General features: G+C 37.5%; 2 protein-coding genes across 3 annotated transcripts; both read left to right on the top strand.

Moving 5' to 3' along the window:
* The first annotated feature begins 1,582 nt into the window (after window positions 1-1,582).
* Nep5 (Neprilysin 5) lies at window positions 1,583-6,946 on the top strand. 2 transcript variants are annotated; one of them, XM_066389317.1, is made up of 16 exons: window positions 1,583-1,945; window positions 2,791-2,872; window positions 2,928-3,022; window positions 3,076-3,378; window positions 3,452-3,698; window positions 4,063-4,312; window positions 4,364-4,602; window positions 4,654-4,809; window positions 5,459-5,555; window positions 5,613-5,789; window positions 5,845-6,004; window positions 6,058-6,106; window positions 6,155-6,222; window positions 6,274-6,404; window positions 6,454-6,618; window positions 6,671-6,946. In XM_066389317.1, exons 1-16 carry the CDS (start codon window positions 1,891-1,893, stop codon window positions 6,848-6,850), a joined length of 2,454 nt encoding a protein of 817 aa, XP_066245414.1. In that variant the 5' UTR covers window positions 1,583-1,890; the 3' UTR covers window positions 6,851-6,946. The 2 variants fall into 2 exon arrangements, with proteins under 2 accessions (XP_066245414.1, XP_066245413.1); XM_066389316.1 differs by having other exon boundaries at window positions 4,063-4,602; window positions 5,459-5,789.
* A 1,867-nt stretch (window positions 6,947-8,813) lies between these two features.
* On the top strand, window positions 8,814-14,108 carry LOC136408418 (enolase-phosphatase E1-like). Its single transcript, XM_066389369.1, has 6 exons — window positions 8,814-9,495; window positions 10,531-10,713; window positions 10,766-10,915; window positions 11,090-13,095; window positions 13,153-13,537; window positions 13,596-14,108. Exons 1-5 carry the CDS (start codon window positions 9,423-9,425, stop codon window positions 13,339-13,341), a joined length of 2,601 nt encoding a protein of 866 aa, XP_066245466.1. The 5' UTR covers window positions 8,814-9,422; the 3' UTR covers window positions 13,342-13,537; window positions 13,596-14,108.
* The last annotated feature ends 2,203 nt before the right edge of the window (window positions 14,109-16,311 follow it).

The raw sequence follows: 16,311 nt of genomic DNA, 5'->3' as shown, positions 1-16,311 counted from the left end.
ATCTATTAAATTTCATAAAGTTGAAATAATACGAGGATGATCTGAAAAGTTTCCGACCTAACAAAGGTGTAAAACAGTTTTTCTTCAAATTTATTTTTATTTTTCTACATAGCCTTGTAAGCCAATACACTTCTAGCGACAATCCCATCTCTTTAACTCGTCCAAATAGCAATCGGCATTTTTCTCTGCAAAATAATTGTTTATGGAAGTGATAATCTCCTCACTTGATGAAAATCCTGTCCTCCACATCCCACTTTTAGCTTAGGAAACAAAAAAAAAGTTGCTTGGGGTTAGATCTGGTGAATAAGGAGGATGGTCAAGCAGTTCAAATCGTAATTCGTGGATTGTTGTCATGGCAACTCCCGATTCAATATGTAACAAACACGTTCTTTGGACATATTGATAGCCCCTGCTATCTCTTTTATTTCAATTCGGCGGTCGTCCAGCACCATTAACTTGAGCGACGGTATAGTCAATGGTTGCAACTTTGGACGACCCGAACGTTTATCGTCTCTCAAGCTGGTACTGTCACGTTTCAATTCAGCTACCGAAAATTTCACGGTGGTAAATTATGGCGTAGAGTCCTCGTACACAGCATCCAACTCGTCTTTGATTTGCGTAGGCAAAAATCAATATTTAACGACAGCTTGGTATTTGATTTTTTCCATTTTCACGAAAACAGTCACATCGACTTACTCAAACAATTATCAAACCGCAATTGCGCGTCCAAAAAATGGCTGAAATTTTGGTGAGTACTTTTCAAATGATGCGCAAACATATTCTTTAGCTTTTGTTGACAAGTGCCGTCATCTTCGCGTTGAGATCAGGAACTTTTCAGACCGCCCTTGTAGTAGAACTTTTCCGTATGTCTTCATACGACAGTGTATGTTTGATTACACACCAGGCCTCCACGGACAGTCATATAAACATATACAGTGCGAAGTTATAATAAAACTTACAAATTTGGAACTTTCGTTTTATGAACTTTATTATAATTAAATATTCTACCAATTCCAAGACTGAACCCATAGTCTGCTTTTCATGAGCCAAGTGCCGCATACATGGCTTCATAGACATTGTACGAAAAAAAAAGAGTCATAATTATGGTACACACGACATGCAATTTAAATAATAATTGCTCTCGAAGTCGTTGGATTCGGACACAACGAGTCCGGCAAGCTAATGGGCTCCAATGTGTGTATTTGATTTGAAGGGAAACGGACATTAACAACCATGGAAATATGGTCAGGGGATATATTAATAATGATAGGATGGCTTTGACCATCGATTTGACCAGTTGATCGATTTTCGAGGGAGTTTTTGGACGACAGTGACACACTGTACTGTAAACTTATAATAATGGAATTCCGAACAATAAATTCAATTAACGAACAACAATACAGAGGTAATTGTGAGAGAACACGAAAACGTGCTGTGGTTTAAGTACATGGTTCAGGGTAATACAATGAACGACAATGTTGCCGTTCATCTGCCTATCATTAAAAGGAATGGTAAATTTCCCTTTCCATGATTATGCCAAACCAACATTATAAAGTAATGAATTTCACCATAATAAAACAGATAACACCTCATCACCGGTGAACACGAAAACTCTTTTTACATGTTATAAAATTCACGTACCATACACTCTAATAAGGAAAATTTTATCTAATACAAACATTTGTCGGCATTCGAGCGAGTAATACGGCAGAAAAGTCAATTTAAACGCATGTGGCAAAAATAGTTTTAGTCACTTTGCTGTAACAAATGGGCTAAACGCGGGGGAAAATTATTTTTCCCGGATAAGATTGAGATATCGAAAACACAGAAAATGAAGATGATGCAGTTTAGTTGCTTAGTTCAGTGCTTCAGTACCTGAAAGCGAACATAATGGATAATTTGGCTTACATCTCCGAGCAAAATGGGCGTCCTTTCAGCATTTCTGGTAAAACTCATCTTAAACGAATCTACTTAGTAAATAGGAGAGAGTGAGGCTAAGATGGTATAGTAAGATATCTTCGACTTCGGTGATAAAATTTGAAGAGTTATCAAAAAACGAAAATGACTGTTAGATAGTTTGATCATATAGCTCCAATTTCGCCATAGACCATTTTGCTGTAGCTCCTAATGCTGCTGAGCTATGGCCGGAAAAGTAAAAAACTTGTTTACCCTCACCACTGGGGTAAAGATAGTAGGTAAATATTTTTTAATACTGCAAATGAAGAAAAGGTAAAGAAAAACATATTTTTAGTGATTTTGAATCATTTAAATATGTTTATTTAAAATTTTTTTAGAAAAAGAGGTTTTAATCAGAATCTGTTTCCATTCCTACTTGCTCGTCATGTTATTTTTTACATTTGAATATCGAATTACCGTGTTTTCCTTCTTCAATGGCTTTAAATAAAATTTCTTTATCGATTAATATCCGCCTATAATTGCGCACCGTTATGTTTAAAAACAAAAGTAATTAATTGATATCTTTGTCCCACAATCACATTTTACTCATTTTCTTTTATTTTGATTAATAAACAGATGTTTTAGTGGAAAACAAATATCATAACAGTGTTCAGCATCCTATTTTACCTTTGAATTAATTTAACATGAAACATCATGGAATTTTTACAAATGACGGCACAGAAATTTAAAATTTTATCGGTCAGTGTCGACAATGAAAGAAACTCTACAGTGTTAATCTTTCAGGCGCCATCTTTCGTCTAACTCTTTAGCTCTCAGATTAAATTATTATATTTGCCCCACTATCCCCTATTACTTAAGTAACATTGTTTGCAGGAGGGATCGTTCGAGACTTGAAGCATCGTCAGAAGGAAAACTCTAGCCAGCTTTTGACAAGTATAAACTCTAGATTTAAACCGTAGGTACAAAACCCCATAAAATCCTAATAACTACTTGCGACGGTTTTATTGTAGTTCCAAGAAAATTGTGTATTACAAACGAGGTACCGTTGCTTTGGTCCTTTTAGTCCTGCTACTCCTAGCCAGTCTGATCACCGTTATAACATTGGGTAAGTCCCTCACATTAACACCAAATTCTTGACCCAAAAACACTAATTTTCAGACAAAAAACCAGCGAAGCAATCAGACTTGTGCATGACAAATGAATGCATCAGATCGGCGGCAAATCTGAAATATTCCATGAATTTTAGTGTGCAACCCTGTGATAATTTTTATGAGTTTTGTTGCGGAAAATGGTCGCAGCAGCACCCCAATCATGGGTGGTACCCCAGTTTTTCCACGTTCACCACTGTGACTGAAAAGATCGTCATAGAGTCTATGAAAGTCCTCAAGGAGGACGTTGAGGAGGGTGAACCGAAGGCGGTGAGCCTGGCCAAAAAACTTTATGAATCATGCGTCATTAAAGGTATATGGAGAAAACTGTGATTTCGCTAAACTTTCAGCACTAACGCTGAACTAACAACAGGCATTAATTGTAGAATATACTGAAGCCCTGGGGCTAACGCCTTTGTACGATTATTTGGCCATGATCAATTTACCCATAGTTCCCAGTTTCATCAACCAAAGTGAAAATACTCAATTTAATTGGGTTAAGGCTGAGATTTCCATGAAAATAGTGCTTGCAATGGACGTATTTATAGGCTTCACTGTGCAACCCAACATTTTTAAAAGAGACCAAAATGTCATGTATTTAGGAATTCAATTTCAGAGTTGCCCTCTCCCGAGGTAATCTACTTTAAGTTCATCATCTACTATTGAGCATATAAAGTATGGATGATATGCGATCTTTTTACTTACGACTTTAAATAAGTTTTAACTTTACCTTGATGGCACACGAATCAGTTGATTTTTCATTTGATCAAACCATTGTCCCAAGGGCATTTTGTGTTTTTTCCAAACATTAAAAAATAATAGTATATTTTTACAGTTATAGACAAGCATTTGTGTTTTAGCTTGAAGGTCGTTTCTCAAAAATTTTGAACCAGAATCCGGACGTAAAGCTAAAACTTCCATAAATTCACAAGTAAAAAAGGCCATATTATGTACACTTTATTCGCAACCTTACATGCATATTCTTGTAATTATTAAGCCCGATTCGCAAAGAAAAATTACGGCATAAGTTCAAGTCATGGCAAGGGAACTGGGTTAGAAACAAAAATGACGAGGAGGAGGAGGATGAGGAAGCTGAAGATAAATTTATGCGCAACCAAATTCGCTCCAACATTATCAAATACGTCATAAAAAATGTTCTTAAGGATAACAATCGTCTAGACATTGAGGACAGCCAGCTGCAAGTAGCTGCCGATATTATCAATAACATTACCAGCTACATGGATGAGGCAAGTTTTATGATTTTTTATATATTAAATTATAATGAAGCCATTATGCAGTTGAATGATAACTACACCAGGGGTGAAAGCGAGGAAGACCCAATAAAGAAAATTTCTTTCAAAGACCTTCAAGAGAAAACTGACAACAACGTTGAAAACCCAGTGAAAAACTTTTGGATCGATTATATTAGCCTGATTTTCCAAGATACCAACGTCACTATAGATCCCCATAACGACTCGCTTTTTATCACCGAAAAAGAGCTGCCCTACTTGTTCGACGTGTTGAATTATGTATCCAGGTAGTTAGGAGATAATCTAATATTTCTTTTGTGGTAAAAGTTTCCTTACAGCCAACCTTCAGAGCACGTGGAACTATTCATGTGGTGGTCTGCAGTTTATGCGATGATCATGAGCACGTCATCGGATATTACCAGTTACATTGAGAGACAAACCTCTATGTATTATGCCTCCAAGAGGCCTGAGGATCCCATTTATGTTAGATCAAGGTAAAGGACAAATATACCTATATTTAATAGTAAAAAGAATGAATGATAAGAAAAAACATCAAAAGCATAGACCAAAATGAACAAAAGTCATATGTAGCCTCGAATTACAGCAAGTTCAAATTTGATATTGTCCTATACGATAGACATTCTCCTCCTCTGTATGATATGATGAAATGACGATCACTGACATCATCGGAAAATGGCGTCACCTGTCAAAATGCTATGAGGGAGGTTGAATAAATATATAGCGTGAATCGTTTAATGAAAGACAATCAATTAGCAAATTTTAGGAAATTATGAAATTGACATACAACTAATAGCGTTTCGCAAATAATATTTTTATAAAAATTTTGCCGATCTACTATTTTAGATAAAACTGCAAACTTAGCATCACTTTTAAATCAGTTCTCGTATATTTCGCTTCTCTCGAAGCAGCTAAGCTACGGGTAGGCAACTAGACATACTCCTAAAAACAATTTGTTTCGGCGGCTCGGACCTATTAAAGATAATCACAAATTTGCGATTCATTCTCCAAAAAATTTTAAGTAAGAAACAAAATAGGTCCCTAAGGTTCTCCCTCGTCAATCAGCATCCAAGTCATGTTCAATAAATATGAGATAATTATTTACTTAATAGGTATTTGTTTTAGGTCATTAGACTGCAGCGAAATGGTGAACAAATACATGGGTTGGGCTGTGAGTTACGCGATCACTGATAGGGTTTTTGCCAACAGGGCCAAACCTAAAGTAAGTGGTGTCTCATGTTTTTACACTAATCGTTATACGAAAAAATCTTGTATGAAGGTGCAGCAAATGCTGAACGGCATCAAATCGGCTTTCGTTGAACACGTTCAAAGCATCACCTGGATGGATTCCAAGACTAAAAAAGTGACTTTGGAAAAAAGTAACGAAATGCTGAGTTTTATAGGCTATCCTGAGTGGCTGTTTAAAAACGGGGCTTTGGATCGAAAGTATGCTGGGGTAAGCACAGGTGTAATGCAACCAAACTAGGCACTGCATATGCCTCTGCTTATAGTTGGAAATAAATGAAACGACCTATTTAACGAATATGATAAACATAATCCTGCAATATACGAACGAGTCTTTATCATCATTGAGGCTTTTCAATCCCCGAGATTGGAGCACCGAGCCTATTACTGTAAACGCATTCAATTCCTTCCCTGATAACGCCATAAGTACCAAATTGTCAATTTTTTGACCTCAACTAAACTAATAAGGCCTATTTCAGACGTCCCATTGGCGATTATGAACTATCCCCTATATGACTTGGGATTGGAGTAAGTCCTCTTAAGTCAATTTGGCAATTTTAAAACTTTATTTTTCAGGGTTTTGAACTACGGGTCAATAGGATCGATTTTGGGCCATGAGCTGACTCATGGATTCGACAATGCTGGTATTACCATTTTTTTGTATAATTTTGGGAATTAATTGTGTTTATTCTTAGGCAGAAAGCATGACAAATATGGCAACTACGTGCAGTGGTGGTCGAACGAAACTGCTGAAACTTTTGAGAATTTGACCAACTGCTTTGTGAAGCAGTATGACAACTACACCATCGAAGATATTCCTGGACACGTGAGTAATTTTGCCTTGCTGATCTTTTTTAATACTACCTTAATAATAGGCAAATGGTAATATGACTCTGGGAGAGAACCTGGCAGACAACGGTGGCCTGAATCAGGCTTTCGCCGCATATAAACAGTACAAGAACCAGCATGGAGAGGAACCTAAATTACCAGGATTCGAGCAATTTACAAACGAGCAAATGTTCTTTATCAGCTATGGCAGCGTAAGTTACAACATTTTACTGAGGCAAAAGATGTATTAAATTGTCGTGTTAGATCTGGTGCGAAACTGTCAGTAAAGAAGATCTAAGAGCCCAACTTGAACAGGACGAGCATTGCCCCAACGCTTTGAGAGTCATTGGAACTCTGCAAAACTCTGAGGATTTCACTGAGGCTTTTCAATGTCCTCAGAGCAGTTTTATGAATCCCAAGAGAGAAAGGTGCAAAATTTGGTAGTAAATTTGTTTTGTAGTCAATTTTGTGTCATTTAAGTTAAAGAACAGTAATAATAAGTTATGGAAAATACTGTGTGATATATTAGCTGTGCCTTTAGTATAGAGAATAAATAGGACTGATCTAAGTATGTGAGTTTCATTGGGGGCGGCGTCATGTCTTTATAGTTGCCGAACCTTGAAGCTCAAATAACAGAAATTCCAACCCTCTCCCTATAATAATCCTAATAATATCGCGTGCTTTCAATTTGTTGTGATTGTTGTGGAATGACGGGTGCACTTATTTCGTACAGGAAATCAAACTGCATTATCGAGTCTCAAATTACTATAATGTGGTTTATGCGAATTAAATGTTAACCAGAAGGGTTGACATCAAACGAGGGATCAATCAATCAGTCGGTCCACATGCCTGGCGGCGGCCGATACGTTATCGCATATCTTGGGGTAGAGAAAGGATGCCGATAAGGACAATCTGCTTTTTATAGCCGGAAGTTTTTCGTTCCAACTGAATTTCGGCCAAACAATGAAAGTCAAGTATAGTTAATGATCGGCTCCATAAAAATGGTTTTATGGATGCTCAGAAGTACCTGCTTTGTGGGATTGGAATGTGGCTAGAGGATTTTTTATTGTACTCCCTGTATTAGTTCCTTATCCTAACTAAATGCAACTAATTATTTTCTAATTTTATTTGATTGATGAAGATTATTGTTTTTCTAATTAAATTTTTTTTAGCAAGTCAGCAAATTTTTGCAGAGAAAATATTTGTTTCTCATAAAAGTGTTCAAGATTGGCAAGTTATTTAGCAGAATTATTGACAGGATGGTGAAAGCACTATAATCAGTCAAAACGCGACTTTTTTTGGCCCTTGGGAACTCATGACGATGCTCCTTCACCATCCTGTCAAAACGTTCTTTTAACAAATACTTTCGTTTGTGATTCATCTGTGAGATAATAAGTGAATAAATATACAGTTGTAATATAATAAGTCAGGCCCTAAAAAAAGTCAAACTGAAACCTGAATCGTTGACCTCCATCAATCAACCCTTTAATCAAATGTTCAGTGCAATATCGAAAGGGTTTTATAATAGCTATAATTCAACGTTTCATTGCCTGTGTGGGGGTGTGTAATTGAATTCTAAAACATCTGTCAGCGCTAGATTAAACTCGTACATCTGTCTATATTAATATATTTATACTGCGGTCTCTTATTGTTTTATAAGTCGCTTTGAAATTGTTCCGATTATCCCGCTTATTTCACGTAACAATCCAAATAAGTCGAATTCCTCTACATTCCATGAGATCTTCCACGCTTGAGCGCGATGCAGCAATAGTGGAAAGAATGTTTGTAAACGGCGGAGGGTTCCCCTTCTGTGGTTGCAAAAATACATAATTTTTTGGACCTGCAAGCGAGTCGACCGTGCCGAATGTCCGATCTCTTCGTTATCGTTTTATTCAAACAATTACCGCAATATCATAAGTAAAAAGTCGCGAAGAATTTAATGCGGATCGAAAGTCTGGCACAAAAGTATTTCTAGGCGTAATTGAACTGGTTTCAGCAATTTAGGCAAATTTGCATTACTAATGACGTTTATGTAATCGCTTTGTTTCCACTGGGATTGAATTCATTGGCCGACATTACGAATAGGACTTTTTTCGTTGTTTTTGCAAAGTTATCTATCTGCTTTCTCTATCTGCTTCAGTGGCGGTACCACTGGATTATTTCCATGTACCTACTACCGAGATTATAGTAATATGTTATGGTCACGTTCAGAAAACATTCCTGACGCTGGGACCTACGTTCCGCCATAAAAACACCATTTTTACAAACCAAATTTTAAAAAAGGCATATTTTGTATCGTTTTTGATAAAACAACAAAAGCAAAAATAAATTTGGCGAGAGATAGGTTCTTATGGTACCGCCCATGTTTCGGTACCAGATAAACGAATGGTTCGGTTGACAAGACTCCAGGTAATTTAGTCAATTAGACGAAACGTCCGGAATCGGATAATAAAATTGGGCGGCTATCTGAAAGATCCCTTTTCCTTAGGGACGCGGCAAATTTCAGTGTTTCTTGATGCGTTAGTATTGAACTTACATGTTCTTTGCCATGGGAATCGAGTGGACAGACAAATTTAGGTTGAGTGAGTGTTAATTAAGTTTGCTACATCCCCAAATTTTAAATCACAAAACACCAAAGGCAAAAACATCTTGGTGCCACAAGGGACTTGCAGAACATCCGACTTAAGGGATCTCGCCCTGCTTTCCTCGATTGGTGGTGCTTTCGCGCGGAACTTTGCATTGAAGGACGGCACTCTTAAGGCAATTAAATTATAAATCTGGCATTTTCGAAAAAGGCCACCAACGCTAAATGACAAGGAAGCTCAGTCTAGGCGACCAAAAGTTCTAAACACGCCGCAAGAACAGAAACACTTAAGAGGCCATCGAGTGCAGGCAGACACTTCTTCTATTTCGGGTTATGGTTTTCGGAATGGGGTGTCGCTAATTGATTTTCAAATTGTTTCTTAACGACTTCTTTCTGTACGTAAAACAGTGTTCAGTGTGTTTGAGGGCAAAAATGATGGAAAACAGACAATTTTGGAGATTAGCAGGGATTGTTCTTACCTGGAACGCTCTGATGATAAGCGCCGGTAAGTAAATGTAGTTGGCGCGTAAAACAGGTGTTAGTGACATAATCAATTCTCTGGTTCAATTAGTCACAAGTGAATGTGCTTAAAACATTAAGAAACCAACGGAAACGCATTTGTTTTTAATTATTCAGCTATTTTTATTTAAAAATGTGAAAACATTTTTGTGGAAAAAATTCACATTTCTACGAATTAATACGTTATGGCATTAAACCAAACACTCTTTATGAAAACATTGAATTTGGGTCTGACTTAATTATTAACAACTTTGTAAATGCGGTCAACAGAGGCAAAATCACTTTGCTACAGCCCCTAATGCAGGAAACACGCACCTAACAAGGACTTCAGTGTACAGCTCGCAAGTTCCCAAATGGCTAGGTTTATTACGGAGACGTTGAACCATTTTTATTTATTTTCTATATTTTGTAAGGAAAGTGACCTTTTTTGTTTTGTCTCAATGACGAATAGAAATCATACTGAAGATATCCTTTTCTTTTGTGTGGCCCAACACGGATGAATTTTATTGTTGACTTAGGTCAGCTAGATTCGTCATGTCGAATCCACCCATTAACAGTAACTGCCTTCTTTTTCTTATTGATTTGAGAGCTGAAACAGATGTTCCGGTAATAACAAGAACACCCAGCTAGAGTCACCCGTTTTTGCCGCAGCTTCAATCAATTAGAAAAGGAGATTTTAAGAGTATAAAAAGCCTTTTAGTTTTATGATCTGTAACTTTCTTGAAGTAGAGTTTCGAGTGGTAGTACCAGAACCCCGATTCTTATCTTTGCCGCATACAATGAAGCCTTTTTCTCATGTGAGGTTTTGAGTTTCAGTTATTGGGCAAAGATAAACAGAACAATCATGTGAAACTCTTTCCGCAACGAAACCGACCAGAAATAATAAATTATCTTGGTTCGATTATTTGGTTTTAATTGCCGCTTGTCGTAAGGATGAATTTCGAAATTAGTCGTGTCACTGAATTGCTAGACTAGGCCATTAACGGCCAAACTTTCTAAAATATATTCCTACTAAATTTAGAAACAACTGAAACATCCGTATTCACTCTACAAGCCGAAGGCAATGGACGAATCGATCTGGAAGTTATGGAGGTGATTTCAACAACATCCATTAGCATTGCAGATGAAATGGCGTTAAAAGAAAGCTTTAGTTCGCTATTAAAGCAGACCACCCACCCTCAAAACCAACTAATAACAAACACTAGTAAGTTTATCACTTAAATTAGGGCTTTAAATAAGGCTTCTCTTCATTCCAGGCTCTACTCAAAATACCCCAAATCCGGATAAGTATTCGGTATTTTTGGATCTGGATTCTGCGGCCAGCACTAGCGTTGAGACTAAATTAGTCAGTAAAATAACAGAGGAGAATATTACACGAGTGGATGGCGAAAATGATCAAATCAATGGTAAAATGGGCTCATTCAGCTTAACGTCTCTGATTAGATACATTAAGTTATTTTAGTCGGAAACAAATGGTGTTACTCTATGAATTTAAGTGCCCATTATGTATTTTTAGAAAAACACACGCCACTTCGTCACTGTCACAGACAAATTGAATAAACGTGTTAAATTTTTTTTAGGAACTAAGCCAGTGATTACCAGAGAGGTAGTCACGGAGATTAGCGTGCAGGAAACTAAAGATGGACAAATAATTAAGAGGAAACCCACTGATGAAGAGCTTCTTCTGGCAAGAGAAGATCTAGACGACTCAGATAAGGCTCAAGACATCGAAGACTTATCCTCATTCCTTGGGGGAGACCCTGAAGATGATATGTTCGATGAATCGTGGCATGATGAGGATGAAGGGGAAAGTGACGATCCTCACGACATGGAGTCAATCCTCAAAGAGGAACACAGTCAAGTTACCACTGAGTCATATGATAAGGAAAAGGAAAATTCTTCGGAAAAAGAACCGGGGGATTACAGGAAAATTTACCACACTGAAAGAAAAAACTTCACAAATCTCAAGGAATACAAGATAATGATCAGTGAGACGGAAGGGGACTTCTTCGATGATGACGATTTTCCTGAGGCTGCTTTTAAGGGCCAAAAGTTGAATGAAACTAATGCTGCCAATAATACTAAAAACAACAAAGTGGAGACTACAACTAGTAGCACCATTCAGCAAGAAGATGACAGTCACATGCAGCTCATTAAAGAAATGATGGGTAGGAATAATAATGCAACAAACGATACTCTTACTAAGCAAATTAGTAGTAATACTAAACTTGATGATGGTGGCAATAAAACTGATGATACTGCCAGCAGCATGGATAACCATTTGGAGATCATTAAAGATCTTTTGGAGGAATTGAACAGCGAACCAAAATTGGAAGTCAATGAAACAGAAACTACGCAAGCTTCAGTTATTACTGAGGATAATAAACTCGCACCAATAAGCAACGAAATTTCAAAACAAGCAGAATCAACGACAACACAACCTTTAACCGAGACAATTTCTAATAACATAATTGAAACTACTACTCTTACGCCGCCAGTTACTACTGAGGACAATATGGCGGAAAATGGCGTAAGCGTGCAGGATTTGAGCGAAATAATCAGCTTGATAGATCACAAAGAAACTTTACCTAAAGTATCAACTGAAATTCCTTTGTCGGTGGTCAATCAAGAATTTTCACCTGACACGGACTCTGTTACCACGCCCCCATGGGCAGAGGACATCCTAAAGGAATACGAAATGGACACAGGCGGTCATGACGACTTTCCTGAAATGGACACTGATTTCATGACTACGTCGTCGTACAGTTACTTTGACAAATTTATGAAAGAAATGTCTGATCTTAATAATCCTACAACCACCAGGACGAGCTTGACTGGAGAATTTACATCACAAGATGATGTTACAACACTGCCGTCCACCACAGAACACACAGCAGGTGAGGATTTACTTTCAACACAAACTCTACATACTCCTTACCAGGAATCAGTTGAGATAACCACTACTACAGAACCTAAATTTGAAATTACAACCGCCAGAAATGCCCCTATTGAAGTCGCTACCCCATCATTTAGTTATTTTGACCAGTTTCTAAAAGAAATGGCTGATCTTAATAGAGCTACCACCACCATAAGGAGTTTCCTTGAAGCTTTTACGTCACAAGATGATGTTATAACCACAGAGCACATAAGTCACATGGATTCTCCTGCGTCCGAACAGGAATTTGTTGAAACAACCCCCACCACCCAACCTAAAATTGAAACTACAACTTCCACAGAGGCTCCTGTTACAACTGAAACAAACGTATTTGACGTAGTCCCCTCTTTAAATTCACTTCCCTCTACTCCTCAAGATGATTACTTTCATGGCTTAAGCCCTAGTGACGTGGCTGCGATGTTTAACCCTCGGAGTGAGGAGGACGACGACTCCAGTGAGGAAGAGGATTATGATAATACTGTTGGTATTTCGACTTCAACCCCAATTAAAGAGTCTTCTACAACTCCAAAACCTCCTGAAGAAGATCCGAAGATCACTGGAGTATTGGCAGTCATATCTGAAGCGGAACCAGTCTTCAAGGCTACAATATTGAATAATACTGTTCAATTGACGATTAAAATTAGTAACAAGGTACCTACTGAAGGTCTGATTTAATAAATATTTGGACACTAGTTAGTAAATTTTCAGAACGAAACCTTTTACGTTCCCAAATTTGCTCATGTTAGCGAGTTTGGAAATATCGTGAACATTACTTGGAGGCTGAAAGAGGATTTGAACAATTCAGTGGCCTTCAAGGTCTTCGACAGAGGGCAATTTTACATGATCAAGGAGATTATCACCAATTTGTTCATGGGCATGTTCAATTTTCGTGGTTGATGCATCATTTTAATAAATCAATTTACAGGGGGTCAATTTCTAACGCAACAAAAACCGGTAGCTCTCTACCCAGAGTCGTTCCTGGACGAAACCGTGCCTGGCAAAGTCAGGGTTGCCATGATGAGAGATGGTACTTATATCACCTTTTCCGGGGTGGACTTTTTAACCAAGAATTCCCCGGAATCAGGGAAAATCGGTATGTTCCAGCCTTGCTGGAGTAGAGTGAAATGCTAAAGGTTTTGGTTTATGCGTAGGAACAAGAAGCAATAAGATGTGGCACGTGGAAATCGCCTCCATTTGCCTGGTCACCGTCGTCATTATTGCAGTGATGCTCTATGTTTACGCCCTCAGAACCAGGACGAAAAGGATTACTCTTCGGGAAAAGGACGAGGTCCCTCAAGTGACTCACTGCTGATTGGAGCCGGAGCGGCCACAAGAGAGACCAAAGACTTTAGATTGCGGACATTTTGGGTAACAGTACTGGAAACTTAGTGATAATTAGATTTAAAAGAAAACAGCTTCGTGAAATTATAGGCCTCATAGTGTGAATTTAAGGATATATATGTACATTGGGCTAATTCCCATAACAGAGCTTAAACTTTGTATATAAACCTATATATAAATAGAAATTATATATAAGCCTATAGCAAATCGATTGTGGTACGTTATTAACTAATGTAAATATTTAAAAAAGTGTAAATTAATTTTATATGCGGCGAGAAGAAATATTACCCTTAGGTGCCATAATGATAAATGATATTGGAAAGATTAAACGGATTTAAATCAAGCCGAGTATTATTGACAACCAATGCGTGTTTCTTGTAAGATTGCAATACCGCAGTATCGATCTGTCTCAATCAAAATTAGCATTTTTAAACGTCCAGTATTTTTTCATTGAGGGTACATCACGTAATAAATTGCTTTCGATGATCCGAAATTGCACTTTGGATAACACTTCGGTGACGTTGAACATTAATATTTTCCAATTTCATAAAGTGGCTAACGCTAAAATTTTAAACATTTCCGATGTACCAAACCCGGGGGATACTGTCACCAGTTTCGAGGTAAGAGGTATGTAAAAACCATTTATTAAGGAGAGAGAACATGTAATACCCGCATTACTGCATGAAGCGGAACTATTCACAACAATCAGTCACTTTTGATTTTACTGAACAAAAACTATTCATAAATAAAGCACAATTTTGCATGTTGAATAACGTAACAAAAACCCTTTTTGCGGTTTTAAATTCTCATATTTTTCGTTGCATCTTCCAGGTGTTGCATATCAAGAATAATTACGAAATCGAGTTGGGGGTGAGCGCAACGAAGCCACGTGATGACCATTATTCAATTATCAGCACTGTCATAACACGCTTTGTAACTTCGAATTCAGCTGCCACAGTAATAACTGGTTATAGTTGTTTTTGTGCAGCGATACCCAATATATCGCTACCTATAGAACTATAGAAGAGCTGGAGAATCGATACAGGACACGTGAGATTAAAGGGGGCTTAGTGTGTGGAAATTTTTCTCCCCCTGTGCATCTGAACCATGCAAATGTTGCAACCTCGAGAGCACGGATCAATCATCTATTTGATGCTGCCATATGGTGGAATTTAGAACGGTTTGGGAATTTAGACGGGGGAAACACATTTTACAGCGGTAATTCAAGAAAGCAATGAAATTTCCTTCACCACACAGTCAAGAACTAGGGAATACCTGAACACTTGAATTTTGAACCACTTCGATCTGAAGGTGTGATCAACCTTATAAAATGTTATACTCATTTTCAATGTTGCCCAGTTTACAAGTGCACGAGTGAATTTTGTTTTTTTAAGATTAAATATTAAAAAAATAAAAATGAGCAAGTTTAAAAATACCATTCGCTTAGTAATCATTTTATTACTGCGTCCATACTCCTACATTTAACTTTCCTTTTTCATGCGAAACAGCAAAATATTGTAGTACAAAAACAAATCTATCATCAATCTGATGTTACCAGATAAGGATTATTGGAATGTGTATAGTCGTTAAAACAAATAGGGAAAACGAACATGTTTCATTGGTGAAGAACTCGTTTTCAGAATTAATTTGCCTTCATCACATTGTCAAGAATTTGGACATGTGCTAATTATTTAAAGTTATTTTATTATAGAAATTAGCGTAAAATTCGCTTTCACCATATTGTCCACATTTTGGGAGAATGTACAGAGAAAACAATCACTGGGAATCAAAACATCAGCAAAGGGCAACGTGCGTACGGCAAGAAGAAGTTGAGAGACCAGGCTCACCATTTAGTAGAACATAAAATAAAGAAAACTTATTCAGACAAAGAGGATGATGATAATATTCTTCTTGGATATAGAAGAACGGGGGGCCCGAATAATTTACTAACGCTGAAATAGTCGTTTAAAGTGAACATTTTGAAGAGAAAATCTATTCCATCTGTCAAATGATCTTAATGGCAGTCTGCAGAAGCAAAATAAATGCAAAACTCGTGTAGAAATGTAGAAACATTCTTTGGTTACTGACAGACATAAATTGCCCCCTTTATGTTCCATCTTAATAGCACTTAAACGAACCTTCATCATATCTAGAGTTTAGCAATAGGTACGTCTTTCACGCACTGAATACATTGGCATGGAAAACGACAAAAGCTAACTGAATACAGTCGGCGGGATTTAGATAAATCAAAGATATCCTGCTCGACCCGGACACCTTCAGCGTCATGACTGTTAAGGAGGAGTCGGCAGGTCATAGAGGACCTAATGGGAGTTCTGAAAGGACCTGGTACATTAAATAAATATAATATGCATTTTCTGAGAATGAAGGACAGTCCGTTCTTCACATACTGTGGTGCTAGAGAGGAGTCCTTATATCACTTCCTCATATCACGTTTTAAGCACAAGATTCCAGAGTCGTCTTTCTTCTTCGGGAGGAACTTCCGATTCTTAAATGATACAGGATACT

Source organism: Euwallacea similis, chromosome 4, assembly GCF_039881205.1.
Source record: "Euwallacea similis isolate ESF13 chromosome 4, ESF131.1, whole genome shotgun sequence".
Taxonomy (NCBI): domain Eukaryota; kingdom Metazoa; phylum Arthropoda; class Insecta; order Coleoptera; family Curculionidae; genus Euwallacea; species Euwallacea similis.
The sequence above is the reverse complement of the archived record's forward strand: the minus strand, read 5'-3'. Positions and strand labels throughout refer to the sequence as shown.